At 38.7% G+C, this 25709-nt stretch overlaps 2 protein-coding genes and 1 long non-coding RNA gene across 3 annotated transcripts; 1 reads left to right on the plus strand and 2 right to left on the minus strand.

Moving 5' to 3' along the window:
* Window positions 1-2353: 2353 nt before the first annotated feature.
* On the minus strand, window positions 2354-5565 carry LOC131941970 (uncharacterized). Its single transcript, XM_059301606.1, has 4 exons — window positions 5325-5565; window positions 4372-4468; window positions 3256-3421; window positions 2354-2847 (listed from the first exon to the last, which is right to left on the minus strand). Exons 1-4 carry the CDS (start codon window positions 5533-5535, stop codon window positions 2683-2685), a joined length of 639 nt encoding a protein of 212 aa, XP_059157589.1. The 5' UTR covers window positions 5536-5565; the 3' UTR covers window positions 2354-2682.
* A 7371-nt stretch (window positions 5566-12936) lies between these two features.
* Window positions 12937-19516, plus strand: LOC131941959 (uncharacterized). The gene is made up of 7 exons (XM_059301594.1): window positions 12937-13017; window positions 14109-14201; window positions 14728-14913; window positions 15876-16028; window positions 16492-16680; window positions 17358-17792; window positions 18220-19516. Exons 1-7 carry the CDS (start codon window positions 12991-12993, stop codon window positions 19423-19425), a joined length of 2289 nt encoding a protein of 762 aa, XP_059157577.1. The 5' UTR covers window positions 12937-12990; the 3' UTR covers window positions 19426-19516.
* Window positions 19517-21121: 1605 nt separating this feature from the next.
* LOC131941936 (uncharacterized) lies at window positions 21122-22715 on the minus strand. The gene is made up of 3 exons (XR_009386696.1): window positions 22647-22715; window positions 21703-21841; window positions 21122-21316 (listed from the first exon to the last, which is right to left on the minus strand). It is a non-coding gene; the product is annotated as an uncharacterized LOC131941936 (long non-coding RNA).
* Window positions 22716-25709: the final 2994 nt, after the last annotated feature.

The following is a 25709-nucleotide window of genomic DNA, read 5'->3' on the forward strand; positions in this document are numbered from 1 at the left end:
ACTGTTAGATTTGTCTTACTTTTACCCTTGCCATACTGTTAGTTTTGTCTTACTTTAACCCTCGCCATACTGTTAGTTTTGACTTACTTTAACCCTAGCCATACTGTTAGATAAGTCTTACTTTAACTCTCGCCATACTGTTAGATAAGTCTTACTTTAACCCTAGCCATACTGTTAGTCTTGTCTTACTTTAACCCTTGCCATACGGTTAGATAAGTCGTACTTTAACTCTCCCCATACTGTTAGTCTTGTCTTACTTTAACCCTTGCCATACTGTTAGATAAGTCTTACTTTAACCCTTGCCATACTGTTAGATAAGTCTTACTTTAACCCTTGCCATACGGTTAGATAAGTCTTACTTTAACTCTCGCCATACTGTTAGTTTTGTCTTACTTTAACCCTCGCCATACTGTTAGATAAGTCTTACTTTAACCATCGCCATACTGTTAGTTTTGTCTTACTTTAACCCTAGCCATACTGTTAGATAAGTCTTACTTTAACCCTTGCCATACTGTTAGTTTTGTCTAACTTTAACGCTCGCCATACTGTTAGATTTGTCTTACTTTAACCCTTGCCATACTGTTAGATAAGTCTTACTTTAACCCTTGCCATACTGTTAGATAAGTCTTACTTTAACCCTAGCCATACTGTTAGATAAGTCTTACTTTAACCATCGCCATACTGTTAGATTTGTCTTACTTTAACCCTCGCCATACTGTTAGTCTTACCTTAACCCTCGCCATACTGTTAGTCTTGTCTTACTTTAACCCTTGCCATACTGTTAGATAAGTCTTACTTTAACCCTTGCCATACTGTTAGATAAGTCTTACTTTAACCCTCCCCATACTGTTAGTTTTGTCTTACTTTAACCCTTGCCATACTGTTAGATAAGTCTTACTTTAACCCTCCCCATACTGTTAGATTTGTCATACTTTAACCCTTGCCATACTGTTAGATTTGTCTTACTTTAACCCTCCCCATACTGTTAAGTAACATTCACTTTTCCCCTTATCTTCCCCACAGTATCACAATTTTTAATTCACTTTCCTGTGTGAAACATCTCACTTGACCCATTCACCTTTCAGTTAACTGACGTCTGATTCATATTTTACCCTAAACCCACGTACCTCGTGAACTCTCCTACCTTCTGCCACTATGTGCAGACATTTTAAAGCTGTCAATAAGTGTATAAAGTTTCTATTGTTTGTTTTTTTTTTCGACAAATTTCGTTTTGTCTTTTTAAAAAACTCAATACAATCCAGGCATACGTCAAAGCATTGAATGGAATGGGTTTTTATTTGCCATGATCGGCTGAAGAATGCGATACTAGACAGTTATATTCGTGTTACTTTAAGGGATTGTGCATACATTCCATGACACTTAGAGGTGTGGTGGTGATGTTTTTTTTATTGTGATATATGGGTTGAGTTGGTAGTCCACAGCCGCGTTAGATAGCAATTTTTAAAATTAAAAGGGGCTTTTTTAAAACTGTTTTATTTCAAGAAGAGTTACTCTCTCTGAATAGTAATGTGCAGCAATAGCTGAAGCTAAGCTAATGGAAATTAAAGAGGTAAGGAGGGACCATGATGAGATGCTAATTTTCTATAATTAAACGTGTTTAAAGAAAATAACACATGCATATCATTGATATATGTTTAATACAATTTAATATTTGTTTACAATTTTTAAAATCGTTAGCCAATTAAATGTTCCATTTTTACATGCTATTTTTTTTTAAATTATGTCATAAACTACTAGTAATATCAACTCCAAATTTTGGATTTACATATTCAAAAAGCAAGCAGTAAATTTACAGAAAAATTCTAAAATGTGCAACAACTAGACACTTCTCTAATCAATTGCTTTATATTGAGTAGTTTCCCTTGAACTACGCAAGAAGAGACAGTTAAAATAGACTACTAGAGAATTGTTTATTTGTGTCGTCACAAGGCGGGGGCGGGTGACACCATTTAGAGGGGGTGACACCAAAACAAAAAAATTAAAATGTACTGTAAAAACTTATATCCAGTTAAAATAATAAAATATTAAGGGGAAGGGTAAGACTAAAGTGAGTTACCAAAATTGTTTGAGGGTCGAGGTTACACCCATTGTTATCACACCAGGTGGCAACCGACCTAGTGACGACACTTTTAAAAGGTACGATCTGAAGCAAGTCATTCGAACAAAATACTGGTCAGGTAACAAAATAGTTCTTACTAAAATATATGATATATATATATATATATATATATATATATATATATATATATATATATATATATATATATATATATATATATATATATAATTTTAATATCAATATATTTATTATTAAATACATGGATTATAAAAAAATACAAATTATTAATATGGTAAGATTTGTGGATTGGTTATAGACTGGTGATTTTGGTTGGTAGTTGAACCCCACAATCAGAAAATGTAATTTTTTTTATATCTAGACTTGACTATGTGTTCAAATAAGGTTACCTCGATTATTAACCAAAAGACATTTAGTGACGTCTTCATCTAGACAGACGTCTTTTTGGGTCCGTTTTTAAAAAAGTCAATCCGTGTCAGTCTATACAGACGTCAACTTGTGTCGTCTAGTCAGACGTCAATCCCTCTCCGGCTTGCCTGACGTCAACTCTACCTAGACTGACGTCAACTCCGGCTAGACTGACGTCACTTGGTGCTGGTGTTCCTGACGATGTGGGTGTGTGGCATCCAGATCTTGGTGTGTTTGTTGGGGTCTTTCGCTGGCTGCACGTGCTTGGTCACGTGGGCCACGCGCTGTGTGGGTGTCTCGACTGACGTCATAGGGGCGGGGCCACCGTTTGCTCCAGTCACCTGTTAGGGTCAGAGGTGCTGTGACTAAGTGGTGACTAAGTGGTGACTAAGTGGTGACTAAGTGGTGACTAAGTGGTGACTAAGTAGTGACTAAAATCTGACTCAGATGTGACTAAATAAGGCCTAAATTTTGACTAAGATGTGACTAAAATGTCGTTAAGATGTTGATATAAAATGTAATTAAGATTTGCAGTTTAGTGGGTACTGTAATAGGTAGTGTTAGGGAAGTGTAATATGAACTGTACTGGGCAATGTAGTGGGGATAGTACTGACAACATAATGTGTTTAGTACGTCGTGGCCACAGAGACCGTTCAATTTTTTTGCACCTTCCCTCTTCTTACTTCTCTAGCATTGCAATGTTTTTGTCAAAAACTGACACGTGAATTGACGCACGTGTATGTACTCACCCACAAGACGCTGCCCCTCCCCCGGGGTTGCTGCGGGTAATTAGACGAGTCGTGATGCGTGACCACGTGACTCCCGTCCACACTGCCACAGCAACAGCGACGCCACCAAGATGCCGGGACCCGAGTGATGGTGTAGGGGTATACGGTAGTCACGTGGGTTGGCCGGCTGTGGGTAAAGGGAAAAAGTTGAACCAGATGTGGCTCCGCTGCTGGGTCAAGGTTTAGGTTTAAACTTAAAGCCTAAACACACGTTTTGATCTTGTAGGATTAAGCGATAGTCAATAGAAACACATTTATACCACAGAAGATATGATTGGTAAAAATCGTTGATTTGATGTTAACTGCTTAGGTCTTTAACTACCCCAGCCCACTAGATCTGACTGCCTCTGGTCCAAATATTTAGAATGTCTGTACATCGTACATGAAGCTAATGAAATGTGTTACCTAACCTGATTTGTTAATATTTACAGCAGCTAATCAGTAAATGTTGAAAGCTTTTAATTAAACCATAGAAAAAGCGATGTTAATTAGGCTATAAGCAACAAATTATTAGTTTGAGCTGTTAATTAGACTACGTAAAACAATTAATGTGCAAAGAAGTAGGTCAAGATGTGTTAAAATATATGTACAAAACCTCACTGAATAAAGTCTAAAGAAGTCAATATTTAAGGTCAAAAATATATGAAGCAGTTAATTTATAAAACAGTTAATAAGAAAGACAATCAATGTTTAAAGCAATCCATATGTAAAGCAGTCCATATGTAAAGCAGTCCATCTGTAAAGCCGTCAATATATAAAGCAGTCCATATGTAAAGCAGTCCATATGTAAAGCAGTCCATATGTAAAGCAGTCCATCTGTAAAGCCGTCAATATATAAAGCAGTCCATATGTAAAGCAGTCAATATATAAAGCAGTCCATATGTAAAGCAATCCATATGTAAAGCAGTCAATATATAAAGCAGTCAATATGTAAAGCAGTCCATAAGTAAAGCAGTCATTATGCAAAGAAGTCAATATATAAAGCAGTCAATATGTAAATCGCCCTATGCGTAAAGCAGTCATGTGTGAAGATGTAGAAATAGCATTCTGTAAAGCGTCGTGTGTAAATGACCTTACCAGCAACAGTAGGCCAAGGTAGCAGCCAGCAGGGCCACGGCAATGAGAGCCAGGAGCCCAATCAAGCAGTAGTAGAGCCACTCTTCGTTCTTGTTATCTGTGGGAGATCATGCACTCAATCGGGTGTTACTACATTAAGGAATACACGTGGAATATGAAGGAAATACACGCCTGCATATTTTACTTAGATGATGGAAACAGTTTCTTCCAAGCATATCTTCGCCCCCCCCCCCCCCCCAGTCCCCCCTCCCCCCGAATAGGCTACCCCCCCCCCCCTTCAACGAAATGAAATGTATATAGAAAACATACTTTTACCAGTGTCCGCCCCCTCGGAAAATGTTGCTCCCCCCCCCCCCCCCGGAGAAAAAAGTCTGGGAAGAAACACTGGATGGACATGCTAAAAAAATGCTCTAATAATATGTCTATTCAATAGTGTGTTGATTTAAATATATACACAATTCTAAACAATATAATAAAATCTAAACAATATAGAAATACATTAAATTATGCTTAAAATAAATCGTAGAATTGTCTAAACTGTATAGAACTGTGGTAAAGTGGAGAAGTGTTTAAAAAGCATATAATGTATGTAGTAAAAGATGTGGTATGTAAATGTAATGTAGAATCGCGTCTAGTGGAAGACTTTTGAAAAGACAGGACAGCAGGAATGAAGTAAGAAAAAATCTGTATATTACAGTAGAAAATAAAGTTATATTAATAAAGTAAAAACAATTGTGGTAATACATTTAAAAATTAGGTTGATAGTAATGAAGTAACCATATGGTGTATATAAAGAAAGTATAGAAACGTAGGACTATAAGTTATGATAATACATTAAAAAAGTAGGCATATATTAATAAAGTAAACTTATAGTGTATATAAAGAAAGAACAGAAACGTAGAACTAAACGTTATAAAACTTAAAGTCCACGATAGTTAAGGATCACGTCTTACTGATTGTTGTCGTCACGTTCGTGTCCTGGTTGATGACGTTGCATTCAGGCCGTGGTGACCAGACGCCAACAGACGGCAGGCAGACGACCACTGGGTCACCGGACATGTAAAAACCGGTCAAGCACTCAAAGGTCACCGTGACCGTGTCATTGCCATTGACAACTGACGGCCTGGCGTTGTTGACAGTGGGGAGGGTGGCACAGGGTGGCATGTCTGGCACTTGGACACGTGACCGGCAGGGGGGGGGCGTCAACTGTAATAAAAAAAAAACCAACATTGAAGTTCTTTCTTTAAATAAAACTTTGGTCGTTAAAATATGTAAGGGATCTCATAAGCGACAACAGTTTTTATTTAAGGAAATAAATTACATTTATTTTCTTATTTCCGGTGCATTTAAAAGATTATTATTATAAAGTTTTATATATTTGTTTTATTTTCTACTTTTTAGAATTATTATTTGCTTTAAAACACGATCAGCAGCCAGCGAACTCATGTAGACAATTATCTGCCCTTTTTCAACAGCCGTGACCGTTCTGAGGCCTAAAACCAACCATCCAGTAGCGTACGCAGGGGGGGAGCAGGGGGGAGCGGCCGCTCCCCCTCTGGCCATTTTCAGCAAAGTGGCGCCTTTTTGGAAACTTTTTAAACTCAAAGTTTTAAACAATGATATTTGTTAAAAAAAAATTTTTGGTCGGCACATCTATGTAAATCACAAGATTTCTTTTCATGCAGCAATTAAGCATTATTGTACTAGTCTAGTAGTGTCTACGTTTACAACACGTATTAACAGCTGCATCAGTTTGCCATTCTAAAAATAACCATTACGATGCATTGCAATGTTTAAAAAACATCTACTGGTAGTACCACTTGGCAAGAGGGGTGTTAAGTTTAAGGCAACTGTATAATGTATTTGCTTACGAATAATTGAATTAGAAAATGGTATACATAAAACTTCACACATAATTACTTTATATATACAGTTTGAATCGTGTGATTAATTTAAAACAATTACAATACAGAAACAAATACAACTGATGTGGCACCTCTATTTAAATTTACGTATGAGCAAACTGCGTAGTGGTGGGGAAATTTTGATGAGATCAACAACGTCATCACGATGAAGTAGTAGTATTCTTACAGTCTGGACGATAGTGATTACGATTACAAATTATATGAAACAGTTACAACCCCCTCCCCCATGGACCTCTCTGTAAAAAAAAATATTGTCATAATACCACTGCTACTTATTTAAATCTATTTCTGTAATATATTGTGTGTAATATATATTTGTGTAATATACATGTATGTTTTGAACAGTCGTCTAAAAACTGACGCTATGTTCACTCTGAGTTAGTTATCCCCCCCTCCCCCACACACTTCACCGCCACAATTGTGTAGAGCGACATTAATGTCACACCTAGGTATACACTGGGCTAGATAATTGACCTAAAGTGACCGGACAGTGGTGAATGAAGTTGAACCCCCCCCCCCCCCCCAACCCACCCCGAACTGATAAGTACATGTAGAAAGACGCGTAATGATGTACCAAAGTACCATGCCGTCAGAAAAATAGCTTTTTAAACGTAAAACTCTGTGAATATTGTTTTTGCAATTACCAGTAAAAAAGTGTGTGAGCAATACAGTGATCTAACCCATAGCTATCACTATGTTAAAAAATGATCTTTAAAGAACACAGAGAAGCAGTAGTTAATTAAATATATATGATCTGAACTAAAAGACCGATATTTAGTTAAATGGAGACTGTTATCCTGAAAGTTACTCCATTATATTGAAAAGCGTGAACCTACTCTGTGGCTCGCTGTTTGTCGATTTCAGAAAAGCCTTTGATTCTATTGATCACACCATACTTCTTAAAAAACTAATTCCATACAAATTCCACGACTTTACAGTTAGGTTACTTCACTCCTTTTTATCTAACCGATCTCAACGCGTGTTTCACCTTAATACCATCTCTTCACAGAAATATGTTAATATAGGGGTTCCACAGGGCTCAATCTTAGGTCCTTTACTTTTTTCTTTATACATTAATGATCTTCCATTACATATTGACGCTGGTCAGTGCGAGATGTTCGCTGATGATACTTCTTTGCATGTCTTTGCAGACAGTGCTGAGTCACTCAGTTACAAACTTCAAACATGTGCCAATCAGCTTGCAACTTGGACAAAATTTAACAAAATGAAACTTCACCCCGATAAAACCAAGTCAATGTTTATTACAACTCATCAGAAACGCCTTCGTCTTCCATCCACCGCATTAAACATTACTATAGACAATTCAAACATTGAACAGGTAGACAGTTACAAATGCCTAGGATTGTTTATAGATCACAACCTCACTTGGTCTGACCATATTCATTTTCTAAGAATGTCCTTATTAAAGACAACCTTTCAGTTAGCAAGGATAAAGAACTTTCTCAACTATAGGAGCAGGCTGGTTTTTTATGAGGCTTTTATTCAATCCAGGTTGGATTATGCTTCTGTAGTGTGGAGCGGCAGCTTTATATCTAAGCAGCGTCCTCTTCTTTCTTTACAAAAAAGGGCTATAAAACTGGTTACTGGCTTGTCTAGTAGTATGGATTCTTTTCTTACAACTAAAATACTTCCATTAAATAAAAAGATAATATATACTAAATCAATTTTCTTATATAAAATATTCCACGAAACAGCCCCCTCTTACTTATCAGATCTATTTTCTTTTAACATAAAATTAAATCGTCGTCTCAATTTACCATTCCCTTATTCAACCTTTTTCCAAAAACATAGCTTCGCCTACTCTGGTTCTAATTTGTGGAACAATCTTCCTAATAAAATAAAGCTATCTAGATCTGAAAATATATTCCAATCTAAATTAAAACTAAAATTATTTAATGACCTAACTGACTCATTGTAACATTTCTCATTCATCTATTATATTCTCTTTTTTATCTCATTATGTATGATAGCTATGTACCATTGTTTCTTTATTCCACATTTTCAGTGCTATGTGTTACTGCTATGTGTTATTGAATTGCTTTATTTGTTTAAACGGCCAATGTGAAAAAAGGCCTTTGTGCCTACAATTGTAACCGTTGTTTGAATAAATTTGAATAAGTTTGAATAAATTTGAAACTTTCATTATGCTGTAATACTTTAACATTTATGATGACGATATATTAAATTCTGATTATAGACAAAAACATGTTGTAAACACGAATAGTGTTAAACAATTCCATTATATTTTAAAGTAATTATTTACTTGTTTTGACATTTATAATTAAATGTGTAGATATATACATATTTATATTAAGAGAGTGATTATTTCCCCTATTCCACTTGTCTTAAATAATTTCCCAGGAATTATTGTGTAAGAAATTTTTTTACAAGAATTACAAAACAGATTGTGTTACGTTCATTGTTTTTGGTTGTAGTGTGTGTATATTTTTGTTTTTGTTTAGATTGATACAATTTTTGTTTTGTCGGCCTACATTGTGTTTTTTTTCTTATTTCTCCAGAGTGCGAAGTAATGACATACAGCTAGTAATTATATATATATATATATATATATATATATATATATATATATATATATATATATATATATATATATATATATATATATATATATATATATATATATATAATACACGTATATAGAACGTGTTAAAAATTTGGCGCCTTTTTTTGCTCTTTTCGCTCCCCCTACAACGAAAACCTGGATACGCCTCTGCAACCATCCGTGACCAACAGTTCACTTCCGACAACATGCTGGTCATGTGATCACCAGTACTTGTTTTCTCATATCTGGTTCGAAATCATTTAATTACATTTTAATAACTCGTCGTCTATCTAATTAGATTAAAAATTAGATATTTTTGCCTTGTCTTCAAAGAAGAAAGTATCTGGAAAGTTTGAACGAGCCCACTGCATTAGATGTGTGTTAAACTTGAATTTCAAGAATTGTTACAAACCCATTAACGGACTTTGTGAACAAAATTAAAGTTTGTAAAAATGACTTTAAAAACTTGCATTTTTTTAGTATCCAAGTTAGATAACCGATGAACAAATCCACACACAGCAGTCCCTTGAAACCTTCCTAAAAAATTCCGTTAACTCAGGCAGGTGTGGTTAGATGTGGTTGTCTCATCTAGCTTTAACCACATACTACCTGCGGCAGACTTACAGGTAAGAATCAGCCTTAATGAGATTCTCATTAGGGCAATCAGGTAAACAACGTGAGGCTAATTACATGTGAATGTTAATCAATTCGCTTATTAGATGATTAATTGTCTTATGATAATGTGGACACGGTGTTAGATAATTTTACTCTACAGATAACAAAAGGATAATACTGCATGTAAGGGGGGGGGGGGACGGGACCAGGGGGGGGTAAATATTGGAGTTGTTGTAGTATTGTTTCAAGTACATTCCTATTCAATGTACAATACTTGGGTCTCAGCAGATAGTATGCCTACACTTTAACTGAAAATGTTTGAAATCAAAGAAATTTTGTGAAGAAAGATACATTTGAAAGGACAAGAAACAACTTTAGAGTCTTTGTTCAATCAATTAGATTCGTTCTTTAACAGCTAAAACATCATCATCTTTACCTATTTGTGCCCATGACACATGAGCCCGCCACAGAAAGCTCCCTCCACTTGTGTCGGTCAACGGCAATTTCGCTGACAGTCCCTCATGACAGTCCTGCCTCTGCCAGCTGCTACATGACAGTCCCCCATGACAGTCCTGCCTCTGCCAGCTGCTACATGACAGTCCCCCATGACAGTCCTGCCTCTGCCAGCTGCTACATGACAGTCCCCCATGACAGTCCTGCCTCTGTCAGCTGTTTCTCCGCCGCGGGTCACCACATCTCTCTTGACCTTTCCTGTTTTCTTTGTCCATGGGGCGTCCAAACAGCTAACTAGAGAATCACACATTTCTTTTATTTCTTGTGGTAACAAAAATTTAAAAAAAAAAACCTCGTGAAACAAACAAAAATTCGATTTTACTTTTTAAAAACATTTCTTATTCTATCAGGATATTCCAATTTAGCAGAGTCTCTCACTACCCACTTAAACATTGGTAATGTTGAATTTGTTAGCCGGCATTATTTTAGTATGTGTTGGCAATGATTAGCCAGTTAACATTAGGTTAGCATTACTCTTAATTGTCTTAATGATATGTTAGACCAGGGGTTCCCAACCTTTTTTTACTCTAGAGCACATTCTAAAATATCGGTAGGGTGGCGGGTACCACCTATTTTAAATCGACAAACTCCTTCCAGAGGCGTAGCGACCCTTCCCGTCACCCGGGGACAAAACTTTCGATTTTGACCGACCCCCCCCCCCCCCCCCCCCCCCCGCTCAAACTTTCGATTTGCACCCATACCCCTCAAATTTGCACCCCCTCTCAAATTTATTATTTGCACCCCCCCCCCCCCCCTCAATCTTTCGATTTCCATCCCCTTCAACCTTTCAATAATGTATATGAAAAAAATTCTGTCTCTGTCGAATAGTGAGAGGCGGGCACATACGAATCGTTTGGCGGGCGCCATGGCGCCCGCGGGCACGGGGTTGGGAACCCCTGTGTTAGACTGTCTGAAATAAAAACACGAACAAGTAATGTGTGTCCCAATTTTTAAATGTAGTATTCAAGGAAAAGGGAAGTTACTCGGTAAGTTAAAAATAATATCAGGTTCAGGGGCTAGAACTAAATGTCAACGATTATTTTTTTTGCAACACCTCCTATCATGACAAATCGTCACAAGAAGTCAGGACCCCAGCCAAATAAACAATCCCAACCCTGGTTTAACCCTCTAATAAAAGAAGTTGCGCACGTTTAGTAACAAAACTACGTTCACTCCGACAAAATTAGCCCACTTTAGGACACTAAAGAAGTTATAAGAAGACAGAGTAGCACCTATTTTACATCCCAGCTGACAATAAAACACTTATGTAATTAGGCCAACCCATTGACACAGATCCATAACCCTGGGTCTGCTAAAGTAAGTTTAACAAGAAGATAATGACTCCTTTCTTGTTGGTTTCTTACCACACCCACTTGAACAATGTAGGGGAGTGTTGATTGGACAGCTGGGGAGTTTAGTTGCTTACTCAGTTCTTTTTATTCTATTTTAAAGCTGCGTTTATCAAACATTTCGTCATTTCTCCTCCATTTATATAACAAAGAAATAATCTAATCCACACCCCCCCCTTACCAAATAAATCTCCACACATGTTTACAGTTATTAGTATAACCTTAACTCTCTTTAAATTGGCGAAATTTCGTGTTAAATACTTATAAAACAAAGAAAAAAAACTGTCTTTTTTGGGAATATAATAACACTACAAACGTCATTAGTACTTCCCTCAGAGGACAACTTTGAATTGTATTTTTTTTTAAATTTCTATGTATATTAATATAGAATCTAGATCTAGGCAAAAAATTATTGTATTTTTCTGGCAACTTCTCGCCTTCTATTCGCTGTACTAAGTCTATACCTGCCATACAGCTGATTTAAGTGGTAGACGATTTGGATCCCTTTTTGTACTTGCTTGTTCCCTCTCTAGTTGTGGCCTACTTGTTTTTAGGTTAGATGTAAAGTAAAGATTCCACTTTAGACCTAGCAGACGAAGTAGAATTCATAGGTTTCTTGACGTCGGCTTTTTCTTTCCCCATCGTAAGTTAGGTACCCATCAGAGCTTGGTGGACTCAGGGACGTCCTACAGTCGCACGTCTCAACCAACATTTGAACTCTAGACATTTGGGCTAGTAGGCAAACGCTCAACCATTCGACCATACCGTTCCAAGCTCAGGGGTGGGGATGGGGGGCGCGAAACCGAAACCGCAAACATTATTAAAGAGGGGTGGAGGTCTAAGTTACAGCATCGGGAGACACCCGACCTAGCGACGCCACAGCGGAGAGGGCTGAGGATGGAGAGAAGAGGTAAAAAAAAAAGTAAAGTTCCCTTTTCAAACGTGACGGTCTATAGGGCAAGTAAAGTAGAGTTCACTTGTTTCTGTGACCTCGGCATATGAAGAGATAGTGTGGTCAGCACTATGCACAACCGCCTTTACTTACCCTAACGTGAGTTAGGTACCCATCAGAGTTGGGTGGACTCAGAGGCGGTCTACTGACTTGAACCCGGATTCAAACTCGAGACTTACGGGTTAGCAGTCCAACTCCCTACCGCTAGACCACTAGAGGTAGAAGCAACTTTTTAAGATTATGATCTCACATATTGACCTTACATAATGAAGTCACTTAATGAAGTCACTTAATGAAGTCACTTAATCACCTCATTGATGACCTCGCTTAATGACCTCTATTGCTTACCTCATTATTGGCCTCATATAATGAAGTAACTTAATGAAGTCACTTAGTGACCTCACTAAAGAACGGATTTCGTAACTGCGATATATAACAAGTGAACCGCTGCAATACAACAGTTGCTCTCATACAGGATACAACATTTGTGTTAAACGTTTCGGGGAATATTTTGACTCATGAGCAAGAGAGTGTATTTAAGTGAGGGTGAAGGCTAAATAGGGGAGGGGCGGGGGGCGGTAAGGAGAGTGGAAGCTAAAGATGGTGGAGGCTAAAGATGGTGGGGGCTCAAGTAGAGGCTATATAACCGGTGGACAGGGAAAGTGTACTCTGTTGCTCACAATGATTCTTGTCAGTTTGTTGACCCTGGTGAGTTGTTGCTCTTTAATCGTCTCTCGGTTAACTTTTAGTTAGGTTAATGTTTTGACTCAATGACACTAACCCACTGCTTGTAAGAACTAGTTTTTTTTTAAAGTACTTTCACTACAGTAAATGTGTTAATGCAAGTGTATGACAGTATCTAACACTAGTACCGACATGTAGGAACCTTGTTTACTACTTTTTTTATTTTTTGCACATCAAAGGTTAGCCTTGACTCAGTGGCGTAGCCAGGATCGTCTCAAGGGGGGGGGGGGGTCCAATTTTTACCCCCCCCCCTCAAACTTTCGATTTGCACCCCCCCCCCCCTCAAACTTTCGATTTGCACACCCCCCCCTCAAACTTTCGATTTGCACCCCCCCCCCTCAAACTTTCGATTTGCATCCCCCGTCATACTTTTTATATATACCGAGGGGTCTATGGGGGGGTTATGACCCCCCCTAACCCCCCCCCCCCCCTGCCTACGCCACTGCTTGACTAAGCATGGAATTACATGCCCTTGAATAGACTCCGGTATGATGTGAAAAACAAAAACTTATCGGACTTTTATGTTTAAAAATGTGTAACTGAGCCCGTTAATGCCATGAGCAAGATTCTGTCCGCTGTGTTAAAGAGTTCAAAACATTCACATTTTATTTTTATTTTAACAAACCTGGCGGTTACAAAAACAAATGGTGTGGAATATAGAACATAGAACACGGAAAATGAAACATGGAACATGTAACCAAAAACATGGAACAGGAAACGTGGAACATACAGCATGTAGCATGTAGCATAGCACATGGAACATGAAACATGGAACATGGAACAAAAAACATGGAACAGGAAACATGGAACATACAGCATGTAGCATGTAGCATAACACGAAACATGGCACATGGGAAAACATGTGTAAAACCAAAATATCGTTTATGGCATAGCCTTTATTGCGCATCACCTTTGTTGTCAGTCAGCTTACAGTACAACCGTATCATTTACTTACACGACATTCGATTTCGACTTTAAAATGTACATTGCACATAAATCATGTCGAAGTTTTTAAAAACACCGTGTGCTTAGATTGTGAACCTGTTTTGTCTTAGGTCGGGGTGACCTTGGCCTCAGGTAATCTGACAGGCAAGGAAGAAAATCAAATGGAGGAATTGAGAAATGTTGTGGCGGCACTGTCCAGACAGGTGAGTCTATTGTAGACTGATGGGTCTGATTTAGACAGGTGGGTCTATTTTAGACAGATGAGTCTACTTTAGAAAGTGAGTCTATTTTAAACTGGTTGGTCTATTTTAGAAAGGTGGGTCTATTTAAAACAGGTGAGTCTATTTTAGACAGGTAATTCTATTTTAGTCAGGTGGGTCTACTTTAAACAGGTCAGTCTATTTTAGACAGGTGGGTCTAATTTAGACGGATGAGTCTATTTTAGACATAAATCTCTGTTTTAGACAAGTGGGTCAGTTCTAACGGGTGAGTCTATTTGAGACTGTCTGGTTATTTTAGATGACTCGGTCTATAATAGACAGGTAAATTTATTTTTAAAATGTGTCTATTTTAAACAGTATGGTTTTATTTGACCAGTAGGTTATTTGGACACACGGGTTATATATGTAGGCAAGTTGTCTATACAGATGAATCTTTGGTCATTCTTGCAGGTGATGTCTACTGTTGTATGTTCTTGAAGGTGTTGTTTACTGTTGTATGTTCTCGCAGGTGATGCTGCAACAGTTTGCAGCAGAAGAAAAGATTCGAGCAGACGGCGGCTCCGGCATCAAACAAATCAGAGTTGACGCGGACGGACCAGAGAACTTCTACGTCAACACCCACAGTGGGAGGTCCATGTGCGCCATACACGACCACTCCAACACCATGCGCACCTTGGGTCAAGGTGAAGGACAGGTCGGTAATCGTAAGACATGTGGGTCAGTCCAGTCACATTGTGATCATTTGAATGGCAGCTTATACTTATATAATTAGTTGATCAGTGTTGATGAAGATGGGTGATTTTTTTTGGCTCTTTTCTGATTTTAAGAAAACTTACCATTCGAAGATGAAAATGAAAATATGTGTGAACTTTCCATAAAAGGTTTTTTTGGTTTTTTTTTTTAAAATGTATACAGTTGCTGATTGATGTGTTTGTATTATTATAGTCGGGTTTAAGACATTACCCCCAACCCCTACAGTACATCTTCTTCTTCTTCGTTCTTAATTATTAGTGTTGAAGGGGATTGAGAATTATCGGCACGTAGCGTTACGTGTCAACTGGTTATGCGCCATTTAGGCCATTGACTCCGATTTCAGCCTGCTTTTCTTTTTGGATTTGCTTCCATAGCCTTTGTCCAACCAAGAACAAACTACAAGGCAGCAGTTGTTTAATTTTGGAGTTGTCTCTCCTAGAAGAGTGGCTGTCCCCAGCTAACGAGCCTCATCTGCCCGGGGGTTCGAACTCGAGACTTTTCGGTTTAGCAACCATGAGCTTTACCGACTCGACCACGCCGACCCCTCCTACAGTACATATCAATTACTCCGTGGAGACCCTTCCCCCCCCCCCCCCCACACACACGGACATTATTTCCCACGAAGCCGTTACCCCATGTCAATAGGGCTGGTAAGTAGGTCAACAACCAGTTCTACGGCTCAATATAATCTGCTTGAGCCATAGAACAGGTTGGTGACCTACTTACCAGCCCTATTACCCCTTTCTGGGTAATATCCTTAACGTGCGGGGTAACACCCAACTGGGCGGGTCTTAATAACATAGGGGCTAATGTTGGAAGCGAAAATGTCCGGATGGGGGATGGCAATTCAAGGCTGCTTTGACTAATTCCTAGCTCAAACCTCACGGATGTTTTGTTCTGTAGTATGTGCTGAACGGCGTGGAGTTCCGTACCCGCCACAACGATTTCCAGCTGCGCATGCCCAGTGACGAACCTGGAAACTCCGATCAGTTGACTGAGATTCCCTTCCCACCCGTTCCACCGGAAGTCCTAGAAAAACCGACAGTCCATGAGCAGGTACGTTCACACACTTTAAACCTACGTCATCATTCTTACACAATGATTTTCAAATGGCTTGTAGTTTCTCCTTCCTAATGTAGTCCATAAACCTTCCTGATGTAGTCCATAAACCTTCCTAATGTAGTCCATAAACCTTCCTGATGTAGTCCATAAACCTTCCTAATGTAGTCCATAAACCTTCCTAATGTAGTCCATAAACCTTCCTAATGTAGTCCATAAACCTTCCTGATGTAGTCCATAAACCTTCCTAATGTAGTCCATAAACCTTCTCTCTGTAGTCCATAAACCTTCCTGATGTAGTCCATAAACCTCACTTTCCTGATGTAGTCCAAAAACCTTCCTGCTGTAGTCCATAAACCTTCCTAATGTAGTCCATAAACCTTCTTTCTGTAGTCCATAAACCTTCCTAATGTAGTCCATAAACCTTCCTAATGTAGCCCACAAACCCCACCTTCTCCAGATCGTGGAACTCCGCGAATGGTTCCAGGCATGGAAAGAACAAAACTACCAGACCAGGGACTACAGACCTTACTTCAAGCCTGTGCTCTGCTACATGGAAGGGGCGTGGACCACCAACACCAACAAAATAGAAGAACCGTTCTTCAGTGACAGGCACGCCATCGATGCTTCGACATGGGCTGAACTACAGGTGAGTCTACAATCATTAAACTACAGACTAGCCTACAATCATTAAACCACCGGTGAGTCTAAAATCATTAAACTACAGGTGGCTATCCAGTGAGTGCTATGGCGCCTACGTTCGTTTTAAACAGTCCGAAAGACTATGGATAAAATGGAACGTTATATGCGTTCGTTAAATTGAATCAAGCGCGTCAGCTGGCGCCCCGACTGGGTGCTATTTGGCGCCCTGTGTAATACTGTGAGCAACATGGCGCCTACTTTAGTCTTAAGGAGCAAGGGGCCGTACGCGGCGCCCCCCGCGGTAGTGTAATCCCGAGAGCTCCCCTCTTCGCCCCTGACAACTGGGCGGTCACCGAAGTGTGTTCTTCCCCCCCCCCCCCCCCGGCCTATTACGGTGAGTGCTTAACGTACATTCAAGGCTTTCATGCGGAAATGTAGGTAAACCCGTGTCCCGATATTTATGATCCAAGCGCAGGCATTGTTTACATTTAAACAACTCAGTTTTAGAAAACAAAAGTCACACGTCTAAGAATATAGGATTGGTAACGCATTGATGAAACTCTTCTTATATATTTCGTAAGACCTTCTTCTATTTCTGCGGCAACGCGCGGGGACGGGCACGCAAGTATTTAATAATGTATCAGAAGGTTTAAGGGAGCTCACTCCATTTTTATTTCTACTCAGGAAAAGGTTCGCTTCTCCGCCTACACTGGCAAGAAGCACATGAAAGAGAACTTCGCCTACCTCCCTACCACCATCATCAACATCACAGAGAAAGGGGTACCTGTGTACGCTCAGTGGACCTACAGGATCGCCTGTCACCCTCTGTCTAAAGATCTGCCTACGTCATACCTGAGTCTTGTGGACGACCTGAGTGTCAGACTGCCCAATGGCTACACTCTAGAGGAGTATAAAGTAAGGTTAAAGGTCATACTTCCCAATGGCTACACTCTAAAGGAGTATAAGGTAAGGTTAAAGGTCATACTTCCCAATGGCTACACTCTAGAGGGGTATAAGGTAAGGTTAAAGGTCAGACTGCCCAATGGCTACACTCTAGAGGTGTATAAGGTAAGGTTAAAGGTCAGACTGCCCCATGGCTACACTCTAGAGGAGTATAAGGTAAGATTAAAGCTTAGTCCACTTCTATCTCCACATATCATCGAGGAAAAATGTAAAGAAAGATGCTGCTTTTTTTCTTTTTAAACTGCTAAACTACTTATATAGGCTAAAAGTTTTAAACATTTATAAACATTCATCATCATCATCATCATCATCATCTCTGCGGTTTTTTTTTTAACTTCTCCTTTGAGATTATTTCTTAACATTGAAGAATGTAAGTTATGTGCTATTTTTTTTCCTTTTAAGAATTTTGCTTCTTTAAATCTCTTTTTAACGGAAACATTCAGTAAATACTAATCAGGGAATACTAAAAAAAAAAAAAAAAAAAATATATTCACAATTTTTATAAAGTTTAACTTTAAATTCCTCATCCTATTCCCATGCTAGATATCAAACTACCAATGGTCTTCTCGCTTTTCCTCACCAGAACTCGAGAGCAGCGAGATTTAACGTGATCAGGCCACGTGACAACAAGTTCACCTACTGGAATTACCTGGACGACCTGATGGCCGAGGTGCCAGGGAGAAACGGCTACGGTGCCAACCTGTACGACAACAGTTTTAACGCCACCTACCTACACCCCACCCGGAGGAACGGCGTTAGGCTGAACGTGGGTTACTACCACCGTCGTTATAGGGTAGCCAGACCTGACGCCATGGGCTTGTCGGGGGGCAGAAGGGGATACAGCGATCCTAACGTCTTCATGGCTGAGACCACACACGAAAGTATAGCACCCGTGTCGCTGGTAGACTGCGTCAATAAAAGAAAATGTACCAAAAATGTGAAACGAATGACTTACGCCATCCCGCTAGAGATCATTTATCTGACCCCACTGACCAACTGGAATCCTTACAATATTAGACACCATGACGATAATCAGAGAGAGATTGTTACAAGAGGAGAAAGAAAAGGAGGGTTTGAGGCAGACTCGGCGTATAATGGGACACATTATTCGCTGTTTTACCGTACACCGAGAGCGTTTTTCTCCGGCACGGAGGTAGGGACTAGTCCGGCCGACACGACGGTGGCATCCGTAGGGGTCCTGGATCAGAGAGGGGTCGTGAGGAACGTATCGGCGTCAGGGGTCAGGATATTTTTGCCCAAAATTCGAGGTCTGAGAGAAATGAGGACGAGGTATCCTATCGCGCCCGTGCACGGGGAAAGTAGTCCAGTGTGGAAAGAGTTGAACGCTCTCAAGGACATCGTCATGCAGATGTACACCAATGAGAAATATCTCACGGAGAAACTGGATGAAACAAGCCAAAAAGCCGCACCCCAGCCTTCCACCCGAGGTCCCGTAACATCCCCATCCCCTCTGGTTATACCACGCCTACGTCTGCTGACCAGCGTCGCGACCAGAGACCCCCCAGGGGAACATGTCCACACCATCGAGTTGACCAAAGATGACCAGCTCGCCTTGTTTCGTGGTCAGATCCTGGATCTAACAACCAGCCAAGACAACTCCCACTCGCATCAGGTGCGGGTGAGATATCTCAACAACAGATTCCACATCTTCTCCTGCGATGACAAGGGTTCTGTCCCCTGTTGGGATGGACACACGTCTTGTCTGACTACCGAAGATGAAGATTCCTGCCCTGCTGACGATTCGCAACAATCCCACACGGAGTACTGAAACACGTACACATCAGAAGTCTTGCGCTTAAAACGACAATGTAACTTGTAACTATAGAGTGTAATGAGTGTGCTTTACTGTTATAATAAAATAGTTAAAACACAATGTTCTTTTATCGTACTGTTCCGTCCCTCATTAGCAACTTGGTTGAGTGTTTCATTAACGTCATTACACAACAGCTCTTTTTTCCCACGTTTTCTTTAACTTGCTTTCTCTGTTTGTTTATTTGTTTGTCTTTCCAATCAAATCTTGCGATCGAAATTTCTGGCACTTCCCAGTTAGCTAGCGCGCTGAAATTTTCAGGGAAGCTTTCTTTTGGATGACCATAGAATATGCAATCGTTATTATTACTAAATTGATCAATGGAAACATTTTATTGAGCATTTTAGACCGCTATATAATCTATATATATAATTCTCCTCTGCGAGCCATTGTAAAAAAAACCAGCGACGCGTACCTCGCGCGCAGTGAAGCGAACGATCCCACGTCGCCACAGGCTTAGGGGCAGATAATTTAGTTTGAACCGAGTTTAAACTTACAGGAGGTAGGCCAGTTTGGGGGAGACGATATGGTCGAGTGGTTGGGCACACGATTGCTATCCCACTCGACACGGGTTCAAATCTATGTGTTCTAGTCAGTAACCAGCCCTCGTCCTAACCGCTATCAACTAACCTCTGACAATCATTCACTTGCGATTGAGACCGAAGAAGAAAGGTTCTCTCGTTTTTTACCAGTTGTCTTTTTACGAGTTGTCTTCGTTTACCAAAAAAAAAGTGAAAAGATAAAATCGATAGCAAGATTTCAATGCAAACAAACAGACAAAGACTAAAAAGTAGAAAATAATAATCATTAAAAAAGTTTTAAAAAACCCACGTTTTCTGATTGAACTAAAAAGTAGAAAATAAATGTTATACATCACAATAATGCAAGCGATCACTCTACTATAAGCGATCAAAAACGTGGGGCGCCGTGATTTTCTTACAGTTTCTAATACTGTTGACTCTCTACAAGCTCCCTAATAAAAGTCAATAGTATGATCTAATCAATAGTAATATAACTTTTACTTCGGCGCCCCACGTTTTTCATCGCTTATAGTAGAGTGATCGCTTGCATTATTGTGATGTATAACATTTATTTTCTACTTTTTAGTTCAATCATAAAACGTGGGTTTTTTTTAAACTTTTTTAATGATTATTATTGTGTTGTATTTTTTTAAATCGAGAAGAAAGAAAAACGTGACTACGTCTGGTTGTCACTGGATTGAAGTCCACAATTTAGGTCAACTACAATAAACGGGTTGTCGATCTGAGAATTGGCGGTTTGATGATATAAGACTTAAAGGGTTGGTGATACGATCCTAGACAGCTTGGTGGTAAGAACGTAGCCTGGTATACGAACTACCTAAACTGGTTGGTGATATTAGCCTAGTCTTATTGGTGATACGGGCCTACGGCTAAGGTGTGGGTTTGACAGAGATAATAATTTTTGGATAAAGTTGATATAGGTACAGGTACATGTACCGATGCAGGTAGAGACAGAGGTATAAATGTGGGCGTAAGTGTATGTGTAGGGACATGTGTATGAACATGCATACATATGTATTACATACATATAAATTACAACAATTCATGTTATTTTGAGTTTATTTATGTACTCAACAAAAAAATGTATCCATTTTGAATAACAATACCATCCATTACGAGAGAAACCACGTGATGAGGACGTTGCTAAGCACGCTCTTCAGCCCGGAAGTTTGAATGTTGAACCTCATCACCTCCACGTAGCCCTCTGACGTCACTAGCACGTACTCAAGGTCACAAAGTGGGCTGAGTAAGGTGGAGGTCACGTTAGAGGCGTCAGTACCCCACGTTACGACTGATTCAGTGCTCACCTGGGTTGGTGGACATAGTGGTGTTAGGGTTGGTGTTAGGGTTGGGGTTAGGGTTGGGGTTAGGGTTGGTGTTAGGGTTGGTGTTAGGGTTGGTGTTAGGGTTGGTGTTAGGGTTTGTTGTAAGTATTCGTTCTATGATTGGTGTTTTGGTTAATGTTTAGGTTGTTGTTAAAGTAGATGTTTAAGATTATGTTAAGATTATTATTAATGTTTGTGTTAAGGGTGGTGTCGAGGTTGTCGGTTTTGGTCTTAAAAATGATGTAAACCATTAAGTTATGTAATCAACTATAACCTCTCGAGCAACAATTAGGTTTGCCGTGCTATGTTCAACTAACCTACGTTATCTAACATTAGCCTTGTCGTTTGAATCGACCTGAACAACTCACCTTGCCGTCGTCGGTCAATGAACTCATCTGTGAGTCCAGAAAGCGTGACCTGGTCTCCAGCACCCACTTGAGCCACACCCTGACGTCCCTCCCCTCCTGGATACCCGTCACCAGCTCCTGGACGGAACCGGAAGCGATGCTGACAAAAACAGAAAACACATATTTAAATTTGGGTTAAAGCCAGAGGCAAATTTTAGGCGGATAAGGGTGGGGGGGGGGAGGGGACACCACCGAAGGACGTCTATCACCCCACACCCTTAATTAAACATAATTAATATACAAAATATATACTTTAACCAGTGTCCCCGCCCCCTGGAAAATTAAGTCCCTGAACGTTTCCCACAAAGCTTAAAGTACAACATACCTAAAGCTATAGGCAGAAGTTAAAGTAGTCATTTAACAAGTAGTATTCAACATAGAAATAAATGAGCAAAAAAAGAAGATTCTGCAGCTCCACATTAATAATGCGAGACATTACGAAGGCTACTATCCAATGGATCACGTGACTTACTTGGAGTTTGAATACATCGAGTAGAAAGGTGACCACGTGACTACAATCACGTGACTTACCTGGAGTTTGAATACACCGAGTAGAAAGGTGACCACGTGACTACAATCACGTGACTTACCTGGAGTTTGAATACACCGAGTAGACAGGTAACCACGTGACTTACCTGGAGTTTGAATACACCGAGTAGACAGGTGACCACGTGACTTACCTGGAGTTTGAATACACCGAGTAGACAGGTAACCACGTGACTTACCTGGAGTTTGAATACACCGAGTAGACAGGTAACCACGTGACTTACCTGGAGTTTGAATACACCGAGTAGAAAGGTGACCACGTGACTTACCTGGAGTTTGAATACACCTAGTAGACAGGTGACCACGTGACTTACCTGGAGTTTGAATACACCGAGTCGACAGGTGACCACGTGACTTACCTGGAGTTTGAATACACCGAGTAGACAGGTGACCACGCCCTAGTGTCGATGTACCACCGGACATTACTCACACCCCGTCCGTCTTTAGCTTTATCGTCTCCGCTTCCATCACGTGGGTACACGTCTGGAATCGTCCACCGGAAGTGACCAGCGACTTGACGCCCAGCACGGTACTGTCCAGCCGGTCAGTTCCGTTCTTGGACATGACAGGTGCCAGGATGAAGGTAAACTCCTGCATGACTTGAACCACCTCCAGCACCTTGTAGTAGGTGTTGTCTAAGTAGACTCGCACATCATGTCCCAGCCTCAGGTAGGCGCCGAGGTTCTGGCTCGACCTTTGACCCGAACAATTGACCTTCATCCAGCACGTGCCGATCCGCAACGTACTATCCAGCGTGTAGGAAACCAACGCCGCGATTTTACCTTGACCTAGATTGACCTCGACCCTGTCGCTGACACCTTCGAGAAAATTCTTAAAGTTGTAAAAACGCGGCGGGTTCGTGAAATGCCCGCCCACGACGCTGGTCAAGATGACATTGGTCATGTGGGTTGTTACTTTAGGACTCTCGAACACGCTGACCGTGTTTTGGTCCAGGACCTCGAACCCTTCCTCCAGAACTTCCTGGATCTGCTGGAAGTTGAGGGCGGTGCCGGAAACGTTGAGGTTGTACACTGAGTCCCGCGTGACGATCGAGAAATCCGCGGTGCTGTCAGTGTACTGCGGTGTGGTTCCGCTGATCGTTAAAAACTCGTAACGTCCGTCTTTCAAGAAGTTCACAAACTGCCGTACGGCTGTGGTGGTGAAGTTCTTCCAGGTCGATTTCTTCAAGAACTGTTGAGACTGCGCGTAGAAGTCTCCGTTTGAAGGGCTCCGGACTCTGGATGAGGTCATCACCCGCACGACACCAAGACTCGGATCTCTGAAGACGATTTTGGCCCGGGAGAGAAGGGCGTTGTCCAAAACAGGGGGCGTGGCTTTACCAAATAAGGAGCTGTATGAGTAGACCGTGCTCCATTGCCCGTTGCAATATGGTGGGTTGACATACTCACAAAACTCACCTGCATGGAAGATATTAAAAAACTATAAATAAATTGTGTATATATGTGTGTTTGGGTTTTCTGTGTGTGTATATGTGTGTCGGCTGTCGGTGGGTGGGTGTGAGTGTATTATAGTAGAAAATCAGCTAAGTGGCACTTGTTTGTTAGTCAAGAAGTCAAGATATGCTTCTTGATATATATATATATATATATATATATATATTTATTTATATTTATATTTATATTTATATTTATATTTATATTTATATTTATATTTATATTTATATTTATATTTATATTTATATTTATATTTATATTTATATTTATATTTATATTTATATTTATATTTATATTTATATTTATATTTATATTTATATTTATATTTATATTTATATTTATATTTATATTTATATTTATATTTATATTTATATTTATATTTATATTTATATTTATATTTATATTTATATTTATATTTATATTTATATTTATATTTATATTTATATTTATATTTATATTTATATTTATATTTATATTTATATTTATATTTATATTTATATTTATATTTATATTTATATTTATATTTATATTTATATTTATATTTATATTTATATTTATATTTATATTTATATTTATATTTATATTTATATTTATATTTATATTTATATTTATATTTATATTTATATTTATATTTATATTTATATTTATATTTATATTTATATTTATATTTATATTTATATTTATATTTATATTTATATTTATATTTATATTTATATTTATATTTATATTTATATTTATATTTATATTTATATTTATATTTATATTTATATTTATATTTATATTTATATTTATATTTATATTTATATTTATATTTATATTTATATTTATATTTATATTTATATTTATATTTATATTTATATTTATATTTATATTTATATTTATATTTATATTTATATTTATATTTATATTTATATTTATATTTATATTTATATTTATATTTATATTTATATTTATATTTATATTTATATTTATATTTATATTTATATTTATATTTATATTTATATTTATATTTATATTTATATTTATATTTATATTTATATTTATATTTATATTTATATTTATATTTATATTTATATTTATATTTATATTTATATTTATATTTATATTTATATTTATATTTATATTTATATTTATATTTATATTTATATTTATATTTATATTTATATTTATATTTATATTTATATTTATATTTATATTTATATATATTGTTATAAAAAGTGAGTGATATTATTACCTGTGAAAGAGTTATCACAGATGCAGACGCCCTCATGGAGTTGTCCCCCATTGAAACACGGGTTGACCTGGATGAAGCGACAACTTCTTGAGCCGCTCACGTCCAGCGCTTGACCTTGACCTCCCGCCACCATGACCTCGGACAGCAGCGTGCAAACAGCGGAGCCGTCAAAGAGCTGCTGGTACACAGCGGCGTCACAGTCCGCTGACTCCACGCAGTCGCTGACGCAGGAGATGCGGCCGAGTCCGGTGACTCTCTGGGTGAGCATGACGCGGTTGGTCAACAGCTCGGCCGTGCAGTCCTGGGCATGTCCTGTTTTAGATCTGGGCATGACGCGGGTTCTGTACTCAGCCTTGCCCGGTGACCACATCAGCGTCAGGGCCAGTAGAATGTTCTGGAAACCTCTCATTTTTTTCTTAAACTTTTTTTAAACTCTGGAAATGTTTTTCTGGAATTTTTTTTATTCTTTAAAGAAAAGACACAATTCGTATCACCTTATATCGATTTTTTGGTTGCTGTTTTTTTTTATTACTTATACAAATTTACAAAGATATCAATAGAACCGTAGTTTTAAAAGGTTTAAATAGTCGTAATTTTTTTCCTATGAGAAAATGTTGTTGTTTTTTTTTTTTAAATTGGCAACTAAAATAATTATATCAACGTTTTATTTATTTAGCTTAAATCACTTCAGTGAAAAAAATTACCACTACTAGATCTAGTATTTTTTTTTTTGT

The sequence above is a fragment of the Physella acuta genome, unplaced genomic scaffold, assembly GCF_028476545.2.
Source record: "Physella acuta isolate Inbredline_101_S28 unplaced genomic scaffold, ASM2847654v3 ptg000378l, whole genome shotgun sequence".
Taxonomy (NCBI): Eukaryota; Metazoa; Mollusca; class Gastropoda; family Physidae; genus Physella; species Physella acuta.

Coding starts and splice junctions, on each gene's coding strand:
- LOC131941959 (XM_059301594.1), top strand. CDS start 12,991: ATGATTCTTGTCAGTTTGTTGACCCTG. Junction 14,202..14,727: donor TGGCGGCACTGTCCAGACAG/GTGAGTCTATTG, acceptor ATGTTCTCGCAG/GTGATGCTGCAACAGTTTGC. Junction 16,681..17,357: donor CGACATGGGCTGAACTACAG/GTGAGTCTACAA, acceptor ATTTCTACTCAG/GAAAAGGTTCGCTTCTCCGC.
- LOC131941970 (XM_059301606.1), bottom strand. CDS start 5,535: ATGCCACCCTGTGCCACCCTCCCCACTGTCAACAACGCCAGGCCGTCA. Junction 3,422..4,371: donor ACCTTGGCCTACTGTTGCTG/GTAAGGTCATTT, acceptor CTTTACCCACAG/CCGGCCAACCCACGTGACTA. Junction 2,848..3,255: donor GGAGGGGCAGCGTCTTGTGG/GTGAGTACATAC, acceptor TGACCCTAACAG/GTGACTGGAGCAAACGGTGG.